The sequence below is a fragment of the Numenius arquata genome, unplaced genomic scaffold (genome assembly GCF_964106895.1).
Source record: "Numenius arquata unplaced genomic scaffold, bNumArq3.hap1.1 HAP1_SCAFFOLD_541, whole genome shotgun sequence".
In the NCBI taxonomy this organism is placed as follows: Eukaryota; Metazoa; Chordata; class Aves; order Charadriiformes; family Scolopacidae; genus Numenius; species Numenius arquata.
In genome coordinates this window covers 79,465-100,542 of record NW_027414286.1, presented here as the reverse complement: position 1 = coordinate 100,542, position 21,078 = coordinate 79,465, and the positions used below count along the sequence as shown (strand labels likewise).

At 68.7% G+C, this 21,078-nt stretch overlaps 2 protein-coding genes across 3 annotated transcripts in view; both read right to left on the bottom strand.

The window, feature by feature from the left end:
- Nucleotides 1-339: 339 nt before the first annotated feature.
- Nucleotides 340-14,809, bottom strand: L1CAM (L1 cell adhesion molecule; the record flags this gene model as incomplete). Its single annotated transcript, XM_074167069.1, is given in 24 exon segments — nucleotides 340-462; nucleotides 873-1,026; nucleotides 1,790-1,926; nucleotides 2,609-2,840; nucleotides 3,257-3,375; nucleotides 3,924-4,149; nucleotides 4,944-5,014; nucleotides 5,473-5,670; nucleotides 6,251-6,311; nucleotides 6,313-6,353; nucleotides 7,247-7,386; nucleotides 7,504-7,639; nucleotides 8,334-8,500; nucleotides 8,634-8,745; nucleotides 9,596-9,739; nucleotides 10,397-10,528; nucleotides 11,409-11,593; nucleotides 11,757-11,868; nucleotides 12,585-12,755; nucleotides 12,913-13,035; nucleotides 13,658-13,845; nucleotides 13,926-14,031; nucleotides 14,391-14,405; nucleotides 14,728-14,809. Coding segments are annotated over 24 exon segments (3,175 nt in total), but the record flags the coding sequence as incomplete, so codon positions are not given.
- Nucleotides 14,810-18,720: 3,911 nt separating this feature from the next.
- SSR4 (signal sequence receptor subunit 4) overlaps nucleotides 18,721-21,078 on the bottom strand; it is a 7,561-nt gene continuing 5,203 nt past the window's right edge. The window contains exons 1-6 of one of the 2 annotated variants that reach the window (XM_074167073.1): nucleotides 20,988-21,058; nucleotides 20,282-20,400; nucleotides 20,099-20,173; nucleotides 19,913-20,002; nucleotides 19,741-19,806; nucleotides 18,721-19,260 (exon numbers count right to left, since the gene is read on the bottom strand). In XM_074167073.1, the coding sequence (XP_074023174.1) occupies nucleotides 19,156-19,260; nucleotides 19,741-19,806; nucleotides 19,913-20,002; nucleotides 20,099-20,173; nucleotides 20,282-20,400; nucleotides 20,988-21,042 (510 nt within the window). In that variant the 5' untranslated portion in view covers nucleotides 21,043-21,058 and the 3' untranslated portion in view covers nucleotides 18,721-19,155. Of the gene's footprint in view, nucleotides 19,261-19,740; nucleotides 19,807-19,912; nucleotides 20,003-20,098; nucleotides 20,174-20,281; nucleotides 20,406-20,987; nucleotides 21,059-21,078 lie in introns of those variants that run through there. The other variant, XM_074167074.1, reaches the window with a different exon arrangement.

The window sequence follows — 21,078 nt, the reverse complement described above, 5'->3', positions numbered from 1 at the left end:
CCCCCCCAACCCCCTTTATCACCCCCCACCAGACCCCCCTCACTCCCCCCAAAACCCACCTCCCCTTTACTCAGACACATCCCCCCCCCCTACATTTTTTTTCCCTGGACCCCGCCCCCCTCACCCCACATCCCCCCCCTCCCCAAAATCTCCCCTCCTGGACCCCCCCTCACCCCACAGCCCCCCCCATCACCCAAGGAACCCCCAAACTCCACACAGGACTCCCTTCTCCCCACCCCCTCCCCACTGGGGACCCCCCCAAAACACACACGGGATACACACCCACCCACCCCCCCGCCTTCCCAGCCCCCCCCCAGTGCCCCCCCCCCCCCCCCTTACTGGTTTTGCTCATGTACTGGACCTCGAACTCGATGTTGGCCTGGGGGTGGGCGAGGGTCCAGTGCAGGAGGGTGAAGTCCTCCCCCACCTCCCGCACCTCCACGCTCCCCAGCTCCGGCAGCACTGCGGGGAGGGGGGGTTCAGAAAAGATGGGGGGGGGACCCCTCACTTCCCCACACCCCTGCATGTGTGTCCCCCCCCCCCACCAGGAGGGGGGACACCACCCGGGATCAGCCCCACTGCGGTATTTTTGTACCGCCCCCCACCCCCCGGCTGTCTCAGGATCCCCGGGGGGGGGGGGAACGTTCGTAGGGGTCTCAGGGCCCCCCCGGGAGGGCACTCACCGGGCTCCGGGAGCAGGCTGTAACCTCCCGGTACCACCCCGGGCCCCCCCCCCGGCACTCACCGGGCTCCGGGAGCAGGCTGTAACCCACCGGGACCCCCCCGGGACCCCCCCCCCGGCACTCACCGGGCTCCGGGAGCAGGCTGTAACCCCCCGGGACCCCCCCGGGACCCCCCCCCCCGGCACTCACCGGGCTCCGGGAGCAGGCTGCCGATCCGCAGCAGCGCGGGGCCGGCCCCGCGGCCGGTGAGTGCCCGCAGCGCCAGCCGGTACCGGCCGCGGGGCTCCAGCCGCCCCAGGGAGGTGTTGAGGGTCCCGGCGGGGAAGGAGATCTCGTAGGGGAGCTCCCCCTCGGGCTGGTTCTCTGATGGGGGGGGGGGGAAGATCAGCACCCCAAAAATCCCCCAGCCCCCCCCATAACCTCCCCGCAGCCCCCCCAAAACCCGCCCCAAAACCCTCTGTCCCTCCCAGTGCCCTCCAGTGCCTCCCAGTTACCCCCAGTGAGCCTCCCAGCACCCATAGAGCCCACCCTGTGCTCCCAGTGCCCCCTCTGTCCCTCCTAGTGCCCCCCAGCACCCCCCAGTTACCTCCGGTGCCCCCCAGTTACCCCCAGTGAGCCTCCCAGCACCCGTAGAGCCCACCCTGTGCCCTCAGAGCCCCCTCCCAGTCCCTCCCAGTGTCCCCCAGTTACCCCCAGTAAGCCTCCCAACACCCCTGGAGCCCACCCTGTGCTCCCAGAGCCCCCTCTGTCCCTCCCAGTGCCCCCCAGTACCCCCCAGTTACCTCCGGTGCCCCCCAGTCCCTCCCAGTGCCCTCCAGTGCCTCCCAGTTACCCCCAATGAGCCTCCCAGCACCCCTAGAACTCCCCTTGTGCTCTCAGTGCCCCCTCCCAGTCCCTCCCAGTGACCCCAGAGCCCCCTTCCAGTCCCTCCCAGTGACCCCCAGTGCCTCCCAGTGCCCCCCAGTTACCCCCAGTGAGCCTCCCAGCACCCCTAGAGCCCACCCTGTGCTCCGAGAGCCCCCTCCCAGTCCCTCCCAGTGCCCCCCAGTGACCCCAGAGCCCCCTCCCAGTCCCTCCCAGTGACCCCTCCCAGTTCCTCCCAGTGCTCCCAGTAGCGGACCCAGGTGGTACTGGAGCAGGAAGCCAGTCAGGACGCCGTTGGGGTGCCGGGGGCGCCTCCACTCCAGGGCCAGGGTGGTCTCACCCACCCGCTCCACCAGCAGCTCCTCGGGGGGGCCCGGCACTGGGGGGGGGGAGAGAGGGGGGGAAGCATCAGGGACACCCCACCCACCCACCAAAGTGGGGGTCCCCCCCACCAGCAGCCCCCCCAGGGACAGAGGGGACCCCCGAAATGGGGAGAGGGGACAACCGTGCTGGGGGGGAGAGGGGAGCTGGGAGGGCGTGGTGGGGGGGTCCCCAGGGGTATTTGGGGGATCCCCAGGGGTTTTAGCCCCCTCCAAGGGTATTTGCGGGGCCCTGGGGGTATTTGGGGGGGCTCCAGGTCTATTTAGGGGTCCCCAGGGGTATTTAGGTCCCCCAAGGGTATTTTGGGGGCCCTTGGAGTATTTGGGGGGGGCAGGGGTATTTGGGGATCCCTAGGGGTATGTAGGGCCCCCCAGGAGTATTTGGGGGGCCCCAGAACTTTGTTGGAGTTCCCCAGGGGTTGTGGGGGGGTCCCCAGGATGGAGTCAGGGGCTCTCAGGGGCAGTTGGGGAGGGCAGAGGATTTTAGGGGTCCCCCCCAGAGGTCTGGGGGTGCCGGGGGTACCTGTGAGAAGTTTGGGGGGGGGGGCCTGGGGGGCCCCCGGGGCTCTCAGGGACAGTTGGGGGGGGCAGAGGATTTTAGGGGTCCCCCCAGAGATCTGGAGGTGCTGGGGGTCCCTGGGAGAGGTATTGGCAGAGGGGGGTCCCCGGGAGGGCACCCACCTCCCTCGGGGGTGTCAAAGCGGATCTCGTCGCTGGGGGGGCCGTCCCCCCGCCCGTTGAAGACGACGACCTGCAGGCGGTAGCGGCTCCAGGGGCGCAGCCCCCCCAGCAGCACCCCCTGGGCCTCCCCCGTCACCGTCAGCACCCCGGGGTGCCCCCCACTGGGGGGGCCGAGGGGGGGCGCCTGCCGACGCGCCCGCTCCCCCACCCAGCCCTCGCGCCAGTACAGCACCTGCGGTGGGGGGGGGCCATGTCAGGCAGCGGGGACCCCCCCAAAGCTGCATCGGTACCCCCAAACCACCCCCACAGCCCTAGGAGCCCCCCCAAACTCCACAGCCCCCCCTTCCCCCTAATCCTCCCCCCGCCCCCCCAACCACCCCCCCAAAACCTCACAGCCCCAGGAGCCCCCCCCCCAAATCCCTCATCCCCCCTTCCCCTCCCTTCTCCCTAATCTCCCCCACGGCCCCCCCAAACCACCCCCCCCATATCCCACAGCCCCAGGAGCCCCCCCAAACCCCACAGCCCCCCCTTCCCCTCCCTTCTCCCTAATCCCCCCTCCCCGGCCTCCCCCAAACCCCACAGCCCCCCCTGTGACACCCCCCCCCAAATCCACACACACACCGGCCCCCCCGTCCAGCCCCCCCTTACCCGGAACCCCCGCAGGTGCCCCCGCAGGTCTTGGGGGGGCCCCCCCAGGCTCCAGCGCACCCTCACGCTGGTGCTGTTCAGGATCTCCACCCCCACATTTTCGGGGTACACCAGCGGCACTGGGGGGGGGGGAAAGAATAACAGTGTGAACCCCCAAACCCACCCGCGGGGGGGGGCTGCAAACCCCCCAAGGACCCGACATGGGTATCCCCTGAGAGACAACCCCCCCCCCCCCAAGAAACGGGGAGCCTCCAAGCTCACCCCAATATGTTAGTCCCCCCCAAAAAATGCACCCCCAGATCTGGGGCTCCCTTCTCCGTGACTCTGCAGCCCAGATTCGGGGTGTTTCCCCCCCCCCCGGGGCGACTGAGCACCCCCAGATCTGAGACTCAACCCCCTCCCCAGGGTCTCTCCACCCCCATAATTGGGGGACCCCCATCTTTGGGTCGGGGCACCCCCAGATTTGGGGCCCTCTCCCTGTTGGGTGTCTCCCAGCACCCCCAGATTTGGGGTCCCCCACCTTGGGGTCTCCTGGCACCCCCAGATTTGGGGTCCCCCCACCTTGGGGTCTACCAGCCCCCCCAGATTTGGGGTGCCCCCCCCTCGAAGTTCCTTCTGCCCCCCACCCAGCCCGGGGGGGGTGGGTTTTGGGGTGTCCCCCACTCACGGTCCTCTCCTGAGTATCCGATGACGATGGGGGGCTCGGGCCCCTTCCCGGCGCTGTTCACCGCCTGCACCCGGATCTCGTAGGGGCTGAAAGTGGGGGTGCCCCCCACCACCACGGGGGGGGCCCCCACCGTCTCCTCATGCCAGCGCCCCCCCGCCGGCTCCAGCCCCCGCCACTGTACCCGGTACCGCACCTCGGCCGCGTTCCACTCCCCCGGCGACAGTGGCTGCGGGCAGGGCCTCAGCGACCCCCCCCCGGCACCCCCAAATCCACCCCACGGCACCCCCAAAACGGAGCCCCCCCCCCCAACTCCCCGCGACCTCCTCTGGGATAGAGGGACCCCCCCAAACCTGCCCCACGTCCCCCAGAACCTGCCCCGAGACAGAGGAACCCCCCCTCTAACCCGCTCTGACCCCCCCAACTGAAGGGACCCCCCCTCCCTGAGCACCCCAATCCCACCTCCACAGCACCCCCAAACCGGAGGGGACCCCCCACTCCCCGGGACCTCCCCCAGGATAGAGGGACCCCCCAAAACCTGCCCCAAGACAGAGGAAACCCCCCCAATCCGCTCTGACCCCCCAAACTGAAGGGACCTCCCCCCCAAAACCCCCTTCCTGAGCCCCCCCCTAAACCTACCCTGAGACCCCCCCAGAACACCCCCCAACCCGCTCCAAGCCAAAGGGAGCCCCCCCAAACCTGCTCCATGTCCCCCAGAACCTTGCCTGAGACAGAGGGACACCCCCCCCAACCCACTCTGGCCCCTCTGACCCCCCCAAACTGAAGGAACCCCCCCACCCCCTCCCGAGCCCCCCAAAAACCTGCCCTGAGCCCACCCCATGCCCCCTGGAGACCCCCCAAACTCACCCCAAGCCAAAGGGAGCCCCCACCCAAACCCACCCCATACCTTCCTGTGTCCCCCCCCGCAACCAGCTCTAAGTCCCCCCCCTCCCCCGACCCTCCCAACCCCCCCTGGGGTCCCCCAGCCCCCCAAGTCGTGTCCCCCCCCCCGGCTCCCGGTACCTGCCAGGTGATGACCAGGTTGTTGGTCTCGTTGCCTTCACCCTTGACCCCCCCCGGGTAGTGTTCGGGGGCTGAGGGGGGGGGGGAAATGAGGCTCAGAGACACCCCCCCCAAATTACCACAGACCCTTTTTGGGGGGGGGCGCTCAGAGACACCCCCCAACCCCTTCGGGTGCTAAGCAACGGTTGGGTGTGGGATATGGGGGTGGGGGGGGGGCCTTTTGGGGGGGGTTCATGGAGGGGGGGAAGGGGTTTTGGGGTCTCGGGGGGGGGGGGGTCACTCACCTGCGGGGGGGGTGTGTGGATATGGAAGGTTTGGGGTCCCGGGGGGTGTTCTGGAGTGGCGGGGGGGTCACTCACCCACGGGGGGGGGGGGGTTAAGATAGAGGTTTTGGGGTCTCGGGGGGGGTTGGGGTCCTGGGGGGGTCACTCATCTGCAGGGGGGGGTGGATATGGGGGGTTTGGGGTCCCGGGGGGGGTGTTGGGGTGCCGGGGGGGGGGTCACTCACCCGCAGGGGGGGTGGATATGCCCGCAGGGGGGGTGGATATGGGGGCGCTGGGGGCGCTAGGCTCCCCCCGGCCGTAGGCGTTGGCCGCCAGCACCCGGAAGCGGTAGCGGCCGTAGGGGGAGAGGGTGAGGGGGGCCCAGGGCTGCCCCCCCGGCACTGTCAGACGCTCCACGAAGCGCCCGGGGGTGAAGATTCCCTCCTCCTCCTCCACCACGAACTCTGGGGGGGGAGGGGGGGGGGAGGGTCAGGGGGATGCCCCCCCAAACCCCCTGGCACCCCCAAACCCCCCACCACAGCCCCACTCCTCCTACAGACACCCCCCCTTCGAACAGCAGGAGACCCCCCTGAACCCCTCTGGTTCCCCTCAGCCCCCCCATGAGCTCTGAAACCCCCCCAGGACCACCCTGATCCCCCCCGGACACCCCAAATCCCCCCAGACACCCCAAATCCCCCCCAGACCCTTCCAGGACCCTGACACCTCCTGAACTCCCCATAGCCCACCCCCAGCCCCCCCCAGATCTCCCCTCTGGAGACCCCCAGGACCCCCACAGACACCCCAAATCCCCCCCCCCAGACACCTCAAATCCCCCCATGATCCCTTGAAGCCCCCCAGGATGCCCCCAAATCCCACCCCCCCCTAGGACCCTTCCAGGCACCCGACACCTCCTGACCTCCCACAGCCCACTCCCAGACACCCCAGGTCCCCCCAGTCCCCCCCTTGGAGACACCTGGGCCCCCCTTCAGACCCCCCAGGGCACCCCAGACCCCCCAGGACCCCCCCCCCAGAGCCCCCCCTTACTCTCCACGGGGCTGTTGTGCTCCTCCCCCGGGGTCCAGGAGAGCCGGACCTGGCGCTCGCCCCACCTCCAGCACCTGTAGGTCCCGCACGGGGCCCGGCCGGCCTGGGGGGGGGCAGAGCAGGTTGTGGGGGGGGGAAACTGGGGGTAAGGGGGGCAGAACTGGGGGAACGGGGGCAGAACCAGGAGAAACTGGTAGAGAATTGGGGTAACAGGGGCAGAATTGGGGCAGAACTGAGGGAACTGGGCAGAACTGGGGGTAACAGGGGCAGAATTAGGGGAGAACTGGGGTAACTGGGAGAGAACTGGGGCAGAACTGGGAGTAACGGGGGCAGAACCAGGAGAAACTGGTAGAGAACTGGGGGTAACGGGCAGAATTGGGGCAGAACTGAGGGAACTGGGACAGAACCAGGAGGAACTGGTGAGAACTGGGGTAACAAGGGCAGAATTGGGACAGAACTGGGGTAACAAGGGCAGAATTGGGGCAGAACCAGGAGAAACTGTAGAGAACTAGGGTAACAAGGGCAGAATTGGGGGCAGAACTGGGGTAACTGGGGCAGAACTGGGGGTAATGGCGGCAGAACCAGGAGATACTGGTGGAGAACTGGGGTAACAAGGGCAGAATTGGGGCAGAACTGGGGTAACTGGGGCAGAACTGGGGGTAATGGCGGCAGAACCAGGAGATACTGGTGGAGAACTGGGGTAACAAGGGCAGAATTGGGGGCAACGGGGACAGAACTGGGGTAACTGGGGATAATGGGGGCAGAACTGGGGGTAGAACTGGGGTCGCTGGGCAGAATTGGGGCAGAACCGTGGGGGGTCACATCAGCAGAACTGGAGCAAAACTGGGAATAACAGGGGCAGAACCGGGGGTAACGGGGACAGAACCGGGGCAGACCCTGCCCTGTGCGCAGCAGCACCTTGGGGGGGGGGGGGGCCCTGCACGAGTGTCCCCCACCCCCCCCAGTGGTTTTGGGGGCGAAGTGGGGGGTCCTTACCCACGACGCGGAGCTGCGCCTCGGCCTCGGCGGCGTCCAGGGGGGTCCAGGCGCGGCAGGAGAAGGTCCCCTGGTCTCCATAGTCCACCCCGGCCACCGTCAGCGTGTCCCCACTCAGCGAGTACCTGGGGGGGGGGGGGGGGAAGAGGGAAGGGGGGTGTCAGCCAGCCCGGGGGGGGGGGAGGTCTGCAGGCCCCCTCCCCGTCGTTGTCATGTCCCCCCAGCCCCCTCACTTGTCGCTGTCGGCCGTCTCCCTCAGCAGCTGCCCGTCCCGGCGCCACTCCAGGCCATGGGGGGCCAGCTGGGGGTCGAAGGTGGCCACGCAGCGGAAGGTCACCGTCTCCCCCTTCTTCGCCGTCGTGCTCTGGGGGGGCACCTCGATCCGCGTGGCCGCTGACACGGGCAGGAAAGGGTTAATATGGGAGGGGAGGGGGTGTGTGTGTGTGTGTGCCAGGAAGGATTTGGTTGGGGGGGGGGGGCATGCCCCGGGGGGCCCAGGAAGAATTTGGGGGAACATGAAGGGGCTCTGAGGGTCCCAGGAAGGATTTGGGGGGGCGGGGGGGTGCGCCCTGGGGGGCCCAGGAAGAATTTGGGGGGGGGGCCTGGGGAGCACAGGAAGAATTGGGGGGGGGGGACGCACCCTGGGGGGCCCAGGAAGAATTTGGGAGAACGTGAAGGGGCTCTGAGGGTCCCAGGAAGGATTTGGGGGGGCACTGGGGGGGGCGCAGAAAGGATTTAAGGAGTTCTGTAAAGCTCTAGGGGATCCCAGAAGAAATCGGGGGGCGGGGGGGGGGGTTGCTCTGAGGGACCCCGGGAAGGATTCGAGGGGGGGTCCCTGGGAGGTGCCAGGAAGGATTTCGGGTGTCCCCTGGGGGGGTGTCTGAGGGATCCTGGGAAGGATTCGAGGGGGGGGGGGGGGGTGTGTTGTGTCCCAAAGGTTCTCCAGGGGAACAAGGGGCATATCCCAGGGTGGGGCGGAGTGACCTGGGGGGGGACACCAGGGGCATAAGGGGCATCCCAGGGGGGTCTGAGTGACCTGGGGGAGGGGTCCGGTGGGGGTGTGTGTGTGTGTGTGTCCCGGGGTTACCTCTGACGTCGAGGTGTGCGGTGACGCTGGCGTTGCTGTGGGGGTTGTGGGCCCGGCAGGTGAAGGCCCCCCCGTCCCCCCGCCCCACCGGGCCCAGCCGCAGGGTGCCGTTGGTGAAGACGAAGGCCCTGTCGTCCTGCAGGGCCGGCTCCAGCTCCGGCGTCAGCCTGTCCGGGGGGTGGTGGTGGTGGTGGTGGTGGGGTTACAACGTGTGGTGGTGGGGGGGGGGTTACAACGTGTGGTGGTGGGGGCGGGGGGGGGGGGGTCCCGGGATGGGGGGACGGGAGTTGTGTCTCTCACCACTCGACGGTGGGCGCGGGGGCCCCGAAGGTGCGGCAGTGCAGGAACACCGTCCGGTTCTCCACCACCGCGTACGGTGTCTTGTCCGGCGTCAGGATCTTCACCGGCAGCTCTGGGGGTGTTGGGGGAAGGGGGGGGGGGGGGGTACAGGGCAGTGAAACACACCCCCCCCACTCCAACCCCCCCCCCCCCCCCAGACCACCCACTCCCCTCCCAGGACAACCCCCCCCTCCCCCGGTTGTCATCGCCATGGCAACAGGTAACCCCTGCTGTGGCAACACCCGCCCAGCTGGGTTGCTGTGGGAGCAGCGATTGATAAGGCCGGTTGCCATGGCAACCATCTCCAGGCTGGGTTGCCATGGGGATGGCTAGGGTGGGGGGGGGGGCTGTTGCCCGATTGCCGTGGTGATGGAGGGGGGTTGCTATGGGGGGCACTGTTGCCATGGGGCTGGTTGCTATGGGGTTACCAAGGAAAGGGTACCACCCGGGGATGGTTGCTAGGGAGAATCTATTTGCTGGGGGGGGTGTGTGGGGGTGGGTGTGTGGTTGCTGCGGAGACCCGGTTGCCATGGGGACATGGTTGCTAAGGGGGGGGGGGGAGGCATCTGGTTGCCGTGGGGATGTGGTTGCCCCCGAGGATGTGGTTGCCCCCAGGATGTGGTCACCAAGGATGTGGTTGCCAAGGGGACGTGGTCACGGCAGGGACAGTCGCCAGGGAGGATGTGGCTGTAGGGGGCGGGGGGAATGCCGTCGCCATGGGAACGGTTTGGGGTGGGGGGGGCACCAGCCTGTTGCCATAGGGATGCGGTTGCCCGAGGGAATGCCCTTGGCACTGAGAGGGCTGTGGGGGGATGCAGGTGGCCAAGGGGGGTTCCCGGTGGCCAAAGCTGGGGGTTCCCGGTGGCCAAGTGGGGGTTCCCGGTGGCCAAAGCGGGGGGGGGTCCCCACACCCCGCTACGCACCCACGACGTAGACGAAGGCGTTGGCCAGCAGTCGCCCGTGGCGGTTGTCGGCCTCGCACTGGGCCACCAGCGTGTCGTTGGGCTCCAGGCGGGACAGCACCAGGGCCCCCTCCCGCACCGCCCGCCGGCCCGCCCCCGGCACCTCTGCAACGGGGGGGGGGGGTCAGGGCACCCGTGGGGACCCCCACGACCCCCGGGGACCCACACAACCCCTGGGGACCCACACAACCCCTGGGGACCCCCCCATACACCCCCAGGGACACCCCCCCTCCCGGGACACACCCCCTCCCCACAACCTGGGGACACCTACAGCCTCCCTGGGGAGCCCCCACCCATCCCCAGGGACCCCAACACCCCCTCAGGGACCCCAATGATCCCCAAGCGACCCCAATAACCACCCCACCCCACCCTAACGACCCCCCAGGGACTCCAAACCCCCCCAGGGACCCTAATATCTTCCAAGGACCCCGACACCCACCTCCAGGGCCTCTTCCCAGCACTCCAGCCCCCCTGGAACCCCCCCAAGGCACCCCAATAACCACCCCCCACCCTCCTGGGGACCCCAACGACCCCCCAAGGGACCTCCCAGGTGACCCCAACACGCCCCCCATGGACTCCAAACCCCCCCAGGGACCCTAATATCTTCCAAGGAGCCCGACACCCACCTCCAGGGCCTCTTCCCAGCACTCCAGCCCCCCGGGATGCCCCCAAGGCACCCCAATAACCCCTCAGGGACCCCCGTAACACCCTTCAGGGATTGTTTACCCCCCCCCCCCCCATGTCCCCCCCCAGGTCCCGTACCCTCGATGGGGACACCGTTGAGGCGCCAGGTGACGCGGGGCCGGGGTTTGCCCTCCACCCTGCAGTCCAGCCGCGCCGTCTCCCCCGGCCCGAACACCCCGCTCTCGGGGCGGCGCACCCAGTATGGAGCCGCTGGGGGGAGGGGGGGGGGGAAGGGGGGGAAAGAGGGCGTCAAGGACCCCCCCACTGCGCCCCCACCTGCCCCTGACCCTTCCAGTGAACCCCCCCATCTGCCCCCGACCTTCCCAGTGCCTCCAGCTCCCACCCCTGACCCTCCCAGTGCCTCCCACTGCCCCCTAGACTCACCCCCCGCCTCCCAGTGTCTTCCAGTGCCTCCCAGTGCCCCCAGCTCCAACCCCAGTGCCCCCAGCTCCCATCCCAGTGCCCCCAGTGTCCCGCAGCGCCCCCAGCACTCATCCCAGTGTCCCCAGCTCCCACCCCAGTGCCTCCAGCTCCCACCCCAGTGCCTCCCAGTGACCCTAGCTCCCGCCCCACTGTCTTCCAGTGCCCCCAGCTCCCATCCCAGTGCCCCAAGCCCTCCAGCTCCCATCCCAGTGCCCCCAGTGTCTCCCAGTGCCCCCAGCTCCCACCCCAGTGCCTCCCAGTGACCCTAGCTCCCACCCCAGTGCCTCCAGCTCCCACCCCAGTGCCTCCCAGTGCCCCCAGCTCCCATCCCAGTGCCCCTCAGTGCCCCCAACTCCCATCCCAGTGCCTCCCTGTCTCCCACTGCCCTGAGCTCCCATCCCAGTGCCCCAAGCCCTCCAGCTCCAACTCCAGTGCCCCCAATGTCTCCCAGTGCCCCCCAGTGCCCCCAGCTCCCACCCCAGTGCCTCCAGCTCCCACCCCAGTGCCTCCCAGTGCCCCCAGCTCCCATCCCAGTGCCCCCCAGCTCCCATCCCAGTGCCCCCCAGCTCCCCCAGCTCCCACCCCAGTGCCCCCAGCTCCAATCCCAGTGCACTCCAGTGCTCCCAGCTCCCACCCCACTGTCTCCCAGCGCCCCCCGCGCCCTTACCCTCGACAGTGACGAGGTGGCTGTGCCGGGCCTGGCCCTGGCTGTTCTCGGCCACGCACTCGTACTCCCCGTCGTCGGCCTCCTCCACCTCCCGCAGCCGCAGCGTCTTGTTGAAGTTCTCCAGCGAGGCCCGGCCCCGCGGCAGGGGCCCGTTCAGCCGCTGCCACCGCACCGTCGGCGTGGGGCTGGGGGCCCGTGTCACCGGAGGAGGGGGGGGGGGAGCCGCTGGGACACCCCCCCCCAGGACCCAGCGTGTCCCCCCCTCCCCTGCCTTCCCTCAGCCCCTCAGGGACCCTCCAGCACCTCCCCAAAGCCGCCCCCCCCCCCCCCCCCCCCGCCCAGACTCACAGCCCCTCGGCAATGCACTCCAGGACCAGGGTGCCCCCCCGCAGGGCGACGTGGGGGGGCTGTGGCTCCCGGGGGACCACCAGACGGGGACGGCGGGACTGCACCAAGTTACCTGGGAGGGGAGGAGAAGGGGGGGAGAAGGGGGGAAGGGTTAGCGGGGACAGGGGGCACCCCCAGAGACCCCCCCAATACCCCTTACACTAAGGGACACACCCCCCCCCCCCCCAAGCCTCAGGGATCTTCCATTCACCAACAGCCCCCCTCAGGAGCCCCCCAATCACAAAGGGACCCTCCCAGAGCCCCCCCCTCATTCACCAAGGACCCCCTCAAACACCAAAGGACCCACACACACACCAAAGGACCCCCCCATATCCCAACACCCTACCCCCAGAGACCCCCATACTCCCAGTGACCCCCTCTATACACCAAGAGACCCCTGAGAGACACCCCCCCAGACAAGAGTGGGGGTCTCCAGGGGGCTTTTTGAAGGGGGACGCCAAGGGGGGGCAGCTTTGGGAGCTTGAGGAGGGGGAAAGGGGTCCTCTCTGGGGGGTTCCCATGTGTTGAGGGGGTTTCTGCCAGGCAAGGCAGTTTTAAGGGTGCTGCGGGGGGGGGGTGTAGGAGAGTTTTAGGGGGGGATCTTATTAGGGTGGAGCCCCCACAAAAGTGATTTGGGGTGTTCCCACAGAAGCAAATACCCCAAATCGCTGGGGGGGGTTAGAGGGTCCTGAGGGGAGCTGGGTTCTGGGGGCAAATCTGGGGGTCCCGGGGAGGGGGTGGGGGAGTGAACACAACACAAGTTGGGGGTCCCGGCCTCCCCCCACGCACTGGGGGCGACGCGGAGGTCGAGGGGCTCCTTCTGGATGATGGTGCGGGGGCCCAGGTAGTGCGCGTGGCAGATGTAGTCGGGGTGGCTGTCGTCCACCAGCGCGTTGGCGAAGTAGAGGAACCCATCCTGCCCCATGCTCACCCGGGCGTCCTGCGCGATGTGCACGATGCCTGGGGGGGGGACGGGACGGGACACACAACACACACATACGGAGGGAGGGGGGTCAGAGGGTCCCTGACACCCCCAGGCTCCTCCCCGGGTGTGAGGGGATGAGGGGGTGCAAGGGGAACCACGTAGGATCAGCCCCTCCTCTCCCCAGTTGCTCACGGCTGTTGAGCCAGTAGATCTTGGGGGGCACAGCGCTCTTGGGGGGGTCACAGGGCAGCACCACGGGGTCCCCCTCCTCCACCTCCACCGGCATCACCTTCTCCTTGGGCCACTGCGGCGTGTCTGGGGACCACAACAGCCTTTGAGGGGGGGGGGACACGGGTGTCCGGGGAGCCCTCCAAAGCAGCCAGGGACTCCCGTGTCCGGAGGGTTCCCCCCAAAACCAGCCAGAGAACCCCGCATCCAGGCCTCGAGTGAGGGGTCTTGGCAGGGAAACAGAGGTGGGGATCTAGGGGGATCTGAGGGGTCCCAGGGGGGATTTTAGGGAACCCCCACTGGGCTCAGGGGGATTTAGGGGACATTCAGGGGGCTCTGGGACATCCGTGGGTGATTTAGGGGACCCCAGGGCAGGTTTGGGAAGGATTTGGGGGGATTTAGGGCACCCCAGGGCAGCTTTTGGGGATTCAAGGATTATTTACGAGACCTCAGACAAGGTTTGGGAGGACTTAGGGCACCCCAGGACAGGTTTGGGGGGATTCAGGGGGATTTAGGGGACACCAGGGCGGGTTTGGGGAGGATTTGGTGGGATTTAGGGCACCCCAGGGCAGTTTTGGGGGGATTCAGGGATGTTTAGGGCACCCCAGGGCAGGTTTTGGGTCACCGGGAGGGGATGTGGAGGGGCCCAGGAGGGGACGGAGGCTGCCCAAGGGTTTTGGGGTGCCCGGTAGGGGGGTCCCCATCTCACTCTCGGCGATGACGCGGGCCTCGAGGGACAAGGCGGTGCCCAGGGTGTTGGTGGCCCAGCAGCGGTAGCGGCCCTGCAGGCGGCCGGCCAGGCTGGCGTTGATGACCAGCGTCCCCAGCCCCGGGGCCACCGTCACCCCTGGGTGCTCCTCAGGGATGAAGGGCTGGTCCTCCCGCGTCCAGCGGTACCTGCACGGTGGGGGGGGGCGTCACTGTCACTGCGGGGGGGACATCAAGGGGGACACGGGGGACACCCGGGGGACACTCACTGGACGGGGGGGTTGCCGGTGGCGTTGCACTTGAGGACGATGTCATCGCTGGGGAAGACGACGAGCTGCTCCAGGGGCTGCTCCACCAGCTCAGGGGGCTGCAGGACTGCAGGGGGGTCAGTGGGGGAGACACCCAGGGGCACCCCAGCACCCTGACGCTCCCCCAGTGACCCCACAGGGCCCTCAGGACAGACACCCCCCCCCCCCCCCCCCGACACCCAGGAACACCCTCAGGGCCCCCAGGAGCCCCCCGAGGACACTTTGGGACCCCAGACCCCCAACAGACCCCACAGGGACCCCCCCAGAATGCTGGACACCACCCTGGGCACCCCCCGTGGAGAGCCAGGGACCCTCCCCAGCCCCATGGAGACCCCCAGGGTCCTCAGCCACACAGAGGCCCCCCAAGACCCTCCCCAGGGACCCCAGAACCACCCAGACCTCCCCCAGAACCCCCCCCAGACTCACGCTCGTGCAGACCATCTGCACCATCCCGGGGGGAGCAGAGGGAGGAGAGACACAGCAGTGAGCGGGGGGCTCCCCCCAGGCATGGGGGGCCACTGGAGACTCATGAGCAGCCGTGCAAGGCCAGGGGGAGCAAAGGGTCCTCGTGCAAGTGTGCAAAAAGTCCTCGTGCAAGGAGGGGGTCAAGCGTGCAAAGCATCCTCGTGCAAGAGAGGGGGGCAAGCGTGCAGAGTCCTCGTGCAAGAGAGGGGGGCAAGCAGCCCTCATGCAAAAGGCCCTCGTGCAAGCGTGCAAGCCCCACCCCCTGTGCAAGACACCCCCCCCCCCTTGCCCCACTCACACTCTGGGGGGATGGTGATGGCGGCGCCGGGCCCCCCCAGCGCCAGCAGCAGGAGGAGGCCGAGCCCCCGGGGCAGAGCCATGGCCGGGGCCGGCGGCAGCGGGGGCCTGGGGAGGGGGGGGGCGGGGGGGGGGAGACACACGGCGGGGGAGGAGGGGGGGGGGAGATGAGGTGTCAGCCTCCCCCCACCCGGGGGGAACCCAGGCATCCGGGACCCCCCCCCAAGCTCCCCCCCTCCAGCTCCATTGTGTGGCGGCCACCGCCTCCCCTCCCCCCCCCACCGCCCCCCCCCCCCAACACGGATGCTCCCGTTACCATGGCAACGGCTAATGAGGGAACCTGTCACCTTGGCTCGGGACCCAGGCGTCCGAGAGACCCCCTCCCCCCCCCCCCCATCTCCATCCCTTCCCTCCGCCCCCCCCGCCTCAATCTCCCTTCAGCACCATGGACAGGGACCCCTGCGGCCGGGACAGCTCCCCCCCCCCCCCCCAACCTCCCCCGGGCGGGGTGGGAGGGGGGGGCCCAGGCGTCCGAGCTCCGCCCCCCGCACTCCACCCCCCCACCCCACCCACCCCCCCCCCGAGAAGAACCCAGGCGCCTGGGCCCCCCCCGTTTCGGGGCGGAAGCGGGGGCGGCCCCGGCGGGGACAAGGGTCCCTTGTTGACCCCGCATTCCTGGGGGTGGGGCTGAGAGGGACCGGGCGATGACCCCCCCACCCTCCCCCACCCTCCACAGAAGGGCACCCAGGCGTCCGGGCCGCCCCCCCCCCCCCCAACGGACCCAGGCTGCAGGTGGGGGGAGGGGAGGGCCCGTGGCACCTGTAGGGAAATGACCGGGATGGGGGGGGGACACACACACCCGTTCCGACACCCCCCCCAGAAGGGACCCAGGCGCCCAGGTCCCCCCCCCACTTCAAGGCACCCAGGCATCTGGGGACCCCCCCCCTTTCAGGAGACCTAGGCGTCGGGGACCCCCCCCTTCAAGGCACCCAGGCATCTGGGGACTCCCCCCTTTCAGGAGATCCAGGCGTCGGGGACCCCCCCCCCCCTTTCAGGAGACCCAGGCGTCAGGGACCCCCCCCCTTCAAGGCACTCAGGCGTCGGGGACCCCCCCTTTCAGGAGATCCAGGCGTCGGGGACCCCCCCCCTTTCAGAAGACCCAGGCGTCAGGGACCCCCCCCTTCAAGGCACTCAGGCGTCGGGGACCCCCCCTTTCAGGAGACCCAGGCGCCCGGGGACCCCCCCGGACCCGTCAGGGCGGCGGGGGGGCGGCCGCGGGGTGACGGGGCGGTGGGGAGCCGTCGGGGCCGGTTACATCGTGTGTGTGTCCCCCGCCGCCCCCCCGCACACGCTGCGCCCAGCACGGCCCCCCCCCCCCCCCCCCGCCTCCTTCCTCCCCCCCCGCCGGCCCCACCCATCTGTTGGACGCCGGCCGGGATCCTATAGACACCTTATAGAGCCCCCCCCCCAGCCCGATAGAGACCCCATAGAGCCCCCCCCCCCCCCCCGAGCTCCCTGGCCCCATAGAGACCACCCAGAGACCCTATAGACCCCCCCGACACAGCTCCCTGGCCCCATAGAGACCCTATAGAGCCCCCTCCCGAGTCCCACAGAGACCATATAGAGCCCCCAGCAGAGCTCTCTCGTCATATAGAGACCCCACAGAGACCCTATAGAGGCCCCCCCCCCCCCCCGAAGCTCCCTGTCCCTATAGGGACCCCATGGAGACCCTATAGATCCCCCCAGCCCCACAGAGACCCTATAGAGCCCCCAGCGAAGCTCCCTGGCCTCTTAAAGACCCTATAGAGACCCTATAGAGCCCCCTCTCTGAGCCCCCTGCCCCCATAGGGACCCCGTGGAGATCCTATAGAGCCCCCTCCAGCCCCACAGAGACCATACAGAGATTGTATAGAGCCCCCAGCAGAGCTCCCTGGCCCCATAGAGACCTCCCTGGCCCTATAGAGACTCTCCTGGCCCCACAGCAGAGCTCCCTGGCCCTATAGACACCCTCCTGGCCCCACAGCAGACAGCAGGGACCCCCCCCCACCCAGCAGCAACTGGCCCTACAGACACCTAGCCCCCCCCCCCCCTCAGCTTCAGCCCATAAGGAACCCCCAAGTCCCCTCCCCACACAACCCCCATAGGAGCCCCTTTACCTCAGCCCAGCCCCACAGACCCCTTATAGATCTACCTTTATCTCAGCCCAGCCCCACAGACCCCCTACGGAACCACATTTACCTCAGCCCAGCCCCATAGAGACCCTATGGAACCACCTTTACCTCAGCCCAGCCCCATAGAGACCCTATAGAGCCACCTTTACCTCAGCCCAGCCCCACAGACCCCCTACGGAACCACATTTACCTCAGCCCAGCCCCATAGAGACCCTATGGAACCACCTTTACCTCAGCCCAGCCCCATAGAGACCCTATGGAACCACTTTTACCTCAGCCCAGCCCCATAGACCCCCTATGGAACCACTTTTACCTCAGCCCAGCCCCATAGACCCCCCTATGGAACCACTTTTACCTCAGCCCAGCCCCACAGACCCCCTACGGAACCACCTTTACCTCAGCCCAGCCCCATAGAGACCCTATAGAGCCACCTTTACCTCAGCCCAGCCCCATAGAGACCCTGTAGATCCACCTTTACCTCAGCCCAGCCCCACAGACCCCCTATGGAACCACCTTTACCTCAGCCCAGCCCCACAGAGACCCTATAGAGCCACCTTTACCTCAGCTCAGCCCCATAGACCCCCTATGGAACTACCTTTACCTCAGCCCAGCCCCATAGAGACCCTGTAGATCCACTTTTACCTCAGCCCTGCCCCATAGACCCACCTTTACTTCAGCCCGGACCCATAAATCCGTATAAAGCCACTTTTACCTCAGCCCAGCCCCATAGACCCGCTACGGACCCACCTTTACCTCAACCCCGGCCCCTCCGCTCTTCCCGCCTCGCCCAGGACCCCTCAGCCCAGCCCCACGGGATCCCCGCAGACGCACCTTCCCCCGGCACACACACACCCCACACCCCCCGGGGGCCCCCCCACAGCCCGTCTCCGATCCCCCCGACCCCCCCAAAGTCCCCCCCCCTCCTCAATCCCCGGCCCTACCTGCTCGCGCCGCTCCCAGCTCGGGGCTGCGGCTGCCGCGGGGCTGACATAATCCGCCCCGCAGGCCACGCCCCCCCTCCCGCCAGGCCACGCCCCCATCCCCGCCCCTAGGCCACGCCCCCTCGGCCACACCCTGAGACCGCGCCGAGGGGGCGCCCGGGTTCCCCCCCCCCCCCCCGAGGATGGCGGGGGTGTGTGTGTGTGTGTGTGTCCGGACCTCCCCCCCCCCCGCCATTGCCCCCCTGAGGGATCCGGACCCCCCTGAGTGTGTGTGTGTGGGGGGTTAAACACACACACCCCCCCCCCCCCCCCGGACGCTTGGATTTCACACCCCCCCCGCCCCCGGGGAGGGGGGGGATCCGGACCCGGGGGGGGACACCAATGGAGGGGGGCGGGTGGGAAGAGGTCGTCACTCCTCGGTGGGGGGGGGGGGGGGGGGTTGACACCTCCGGACGCCTGGGTCCCCTGCAGAGAGGGAGGGAGCCCCCCCCCCAAGTCCCCTCCTCCCCAGTGCGGGGGGGGGGGGGGGGGAGGCGGAACCGGGGGGGGCGGAAATGGGGGAGGGAAGGAGGGGGGGGGGAATGACACCCCTTTCCCAGCAATCAGACCCTGGCAGCCGCCCAGGGGATGATGGGAAACGCCACCCCCCCGGGGAGGACCCAGGCATCCGGGGGGGGGGGGGTCGTCCTGTTCCCCAACCCCCCCTACCTCAAACGGACCCAAAATCACCCCATTTGCTCCTTTACACCCCCCCCCTCCCCCCCATGAGGTCAGAGAGTGATGTCACTGATGACATCACCCCTGTCTGGGGGGGGGTGTGTGTGTGATGTCATCATGCCTGCTGTGGGGGGGGGGGCACCCCCAAAACAAACACAGGAAAATGGGGGGGGACACACCTTTATTGGGGGGGACGGTGGCAGTTGGGGACACCCCCCCAGGCACGAATCACAAGGGGGACCCTCAAGACCCCCCCCTTTTGGGGGTGAAGAGTAGATACACACCCCCCCCCCCAATTTGGGGGCTCCCCCATGCCCAGAACACCCCCAACTCAGGGCGGAGGGGTGGGGGGGGCTCCCCTATTTTCGGGGCCCAGCCCCATCCAGCCATTCCCATTTTAAGGGGGGGGGGCTCCTCAGCCCCGCCCCACGGCACCCCCACCCCCCTTTATTTTTGGGGGGAGAGGAACAATTTTAAGGGCGCCCCGCTCCCCACCAGGACCTGGGACCCCCTGAGGGGGAGCTGTTTTTTTTAGGGGGGGTGGGCTGTATTTTTTTTTGGGGGGGGGTGGTGTTTTTTTTTTTTGGGGGGGGGGGTGTCCTACGCCTGGATGCTGCTTTTGGTGCTAAAAGCCAGGTAATAGATGACGAGGCCGATGGCAGCCGCCACCACCTCCGTCGACACCCAGGGACCGTTCCAGGCGCCCTGTCGAAGAGATGGGGGGGGGGGGTGCGTGTGTCAGTCACTGCTGCCCCACCGAAACCCCCCCCCCTACACCCTCAGCCCCCCCCAAACCTACTCCTCACCCCCCCTTTCCCCCCCAGGTCAAACCCTGACCCCGCAGAGCTCCGCGCCCATCCTAAAAACGCCGGTGATGCCCCCAAAAAACCCCGGGACGCCCCCAAAACAACCCCTCCAGAACCCGTGGGGGCACCCCAAAACACCCAGCCCCCCCCCCCCCCCTCCAAGGACTCTCAACCCCCCCCCCCCAAGAGGAGAAGCAGCCCCAGCGCCCACCCCAGCCCCACCCTCAGGTCATCTACGGTCTCTCTAAAACACCCAAATTGCCCAAATTTCTGCCCAAACCCCCCTGTCCCCCCCACCTCAGAGGGAGCCACCCCAAGGACCCCCCCCCCCCCAGACTCACAGGGACCCCCAACCCCCCCCCTCCGCCCCCCGACTCACCCGATGATCCACGTTAACGGTGAAAAGGGGCCGAATGCGGGAAATGTCCTCGTTATTGCGCTGAGCCTGGGGTGGGGGCGGGGGGGGGGGGAAGAAACGGGTGTTCAGGGCAAGGGGGAGGGGGGCTCCCCAGGGTGCCCCCCCCCGCCACCTCCCCCCAAGAGGGACCCACCTTCCGCAGGGCGCTGTAGGACTCCTCGTCAAAGAACTTCACCTCGTAGGTGCCCGACTGGGCGTTGCGGTGTTCCAGGCTCCAAGAAACCTGCAGGAGGGGAGAGAAAATGCGGAGGGAGGGGGGCAGCACTGAGCCCCCCACCCCCCGAGCCCCCAGACCCCCCCCACATTCCCCCAGCCTCACCTGGTAGCGCCCCACATCCTGCCCCCGGGTGACAGGGAACTGCTTCCCGTTGACATCAGCGTAGAGAGCCACGTTCTGTGGGGAAATGGGGTGTGTGTGTGTGTGTGTTATGAGATATTGGAGGGGGGGGGACGGGACACAGACCACGGCAGCGACCCCCCCCCCCCTTCCCCGGGGACTCACCTGGGCCCCGTTCTTGCACGCCAGCGAGATCTCCACCACGAAGACGCTCTCAGAGGAGATGACGGCGTCCGAGGTGGTGTAGTAGGAGGGCACGATGGTGGGCTCGGGGCACGGCTCGCCTGCGGGGGGGCGGAACGTGAGACACACACACACACACACACACCCCCGGTCTGCACAGGACCCGAGATCCCCCACCACGAACCCCCACAGGCCCTGGGATGCCCTCCCGGCCCTTCACAGGCCCCAGGACACACACACCCCGCCCCCGGCACCTCGCAGGCCCCGGGACACCCCCCTCCACGGCCTCTCATAGGCCCCAGGACCCCCTCAAAGGCCCCGGGACACCCCCCCCCCCGCCCCCGCCCCCGCCGCCAAGGCCCAGGGACGCCCCCCAGTGGCCACTCACAGGCCCCCAAGACCCTGCCAGGGCAACGGACAGGCTCCCGGACACGACCACAGGCCCCCAAGACCCCCGCAAAGGCCCTAGGCCTCCCCCCCCCCCCCCCCATCGGTCCCACGCAGGTCCCGGGACTCACTCCACGGCCCCACACAGGCCCCGGGACCCCCGCCCGGGACAGACACCGGTGTCCCGAGACCCCTCACCCCCCCGGAGCCCCCCGGCCCAGAGTGTCTCAGTTCCCGGGTGTCTCAGGGCCCAGAGACCCCACACACCCCCCCGTAGCACCCACCGGGGCCCCCCCGTTACCTGCGGCGCCGAGCGCCAGCACCAGCAGACCGGCCAGCACCGCCAGCGCCGCCATGACTGCCGGCCGCCCCGCCCTCCCGCCACAGACACC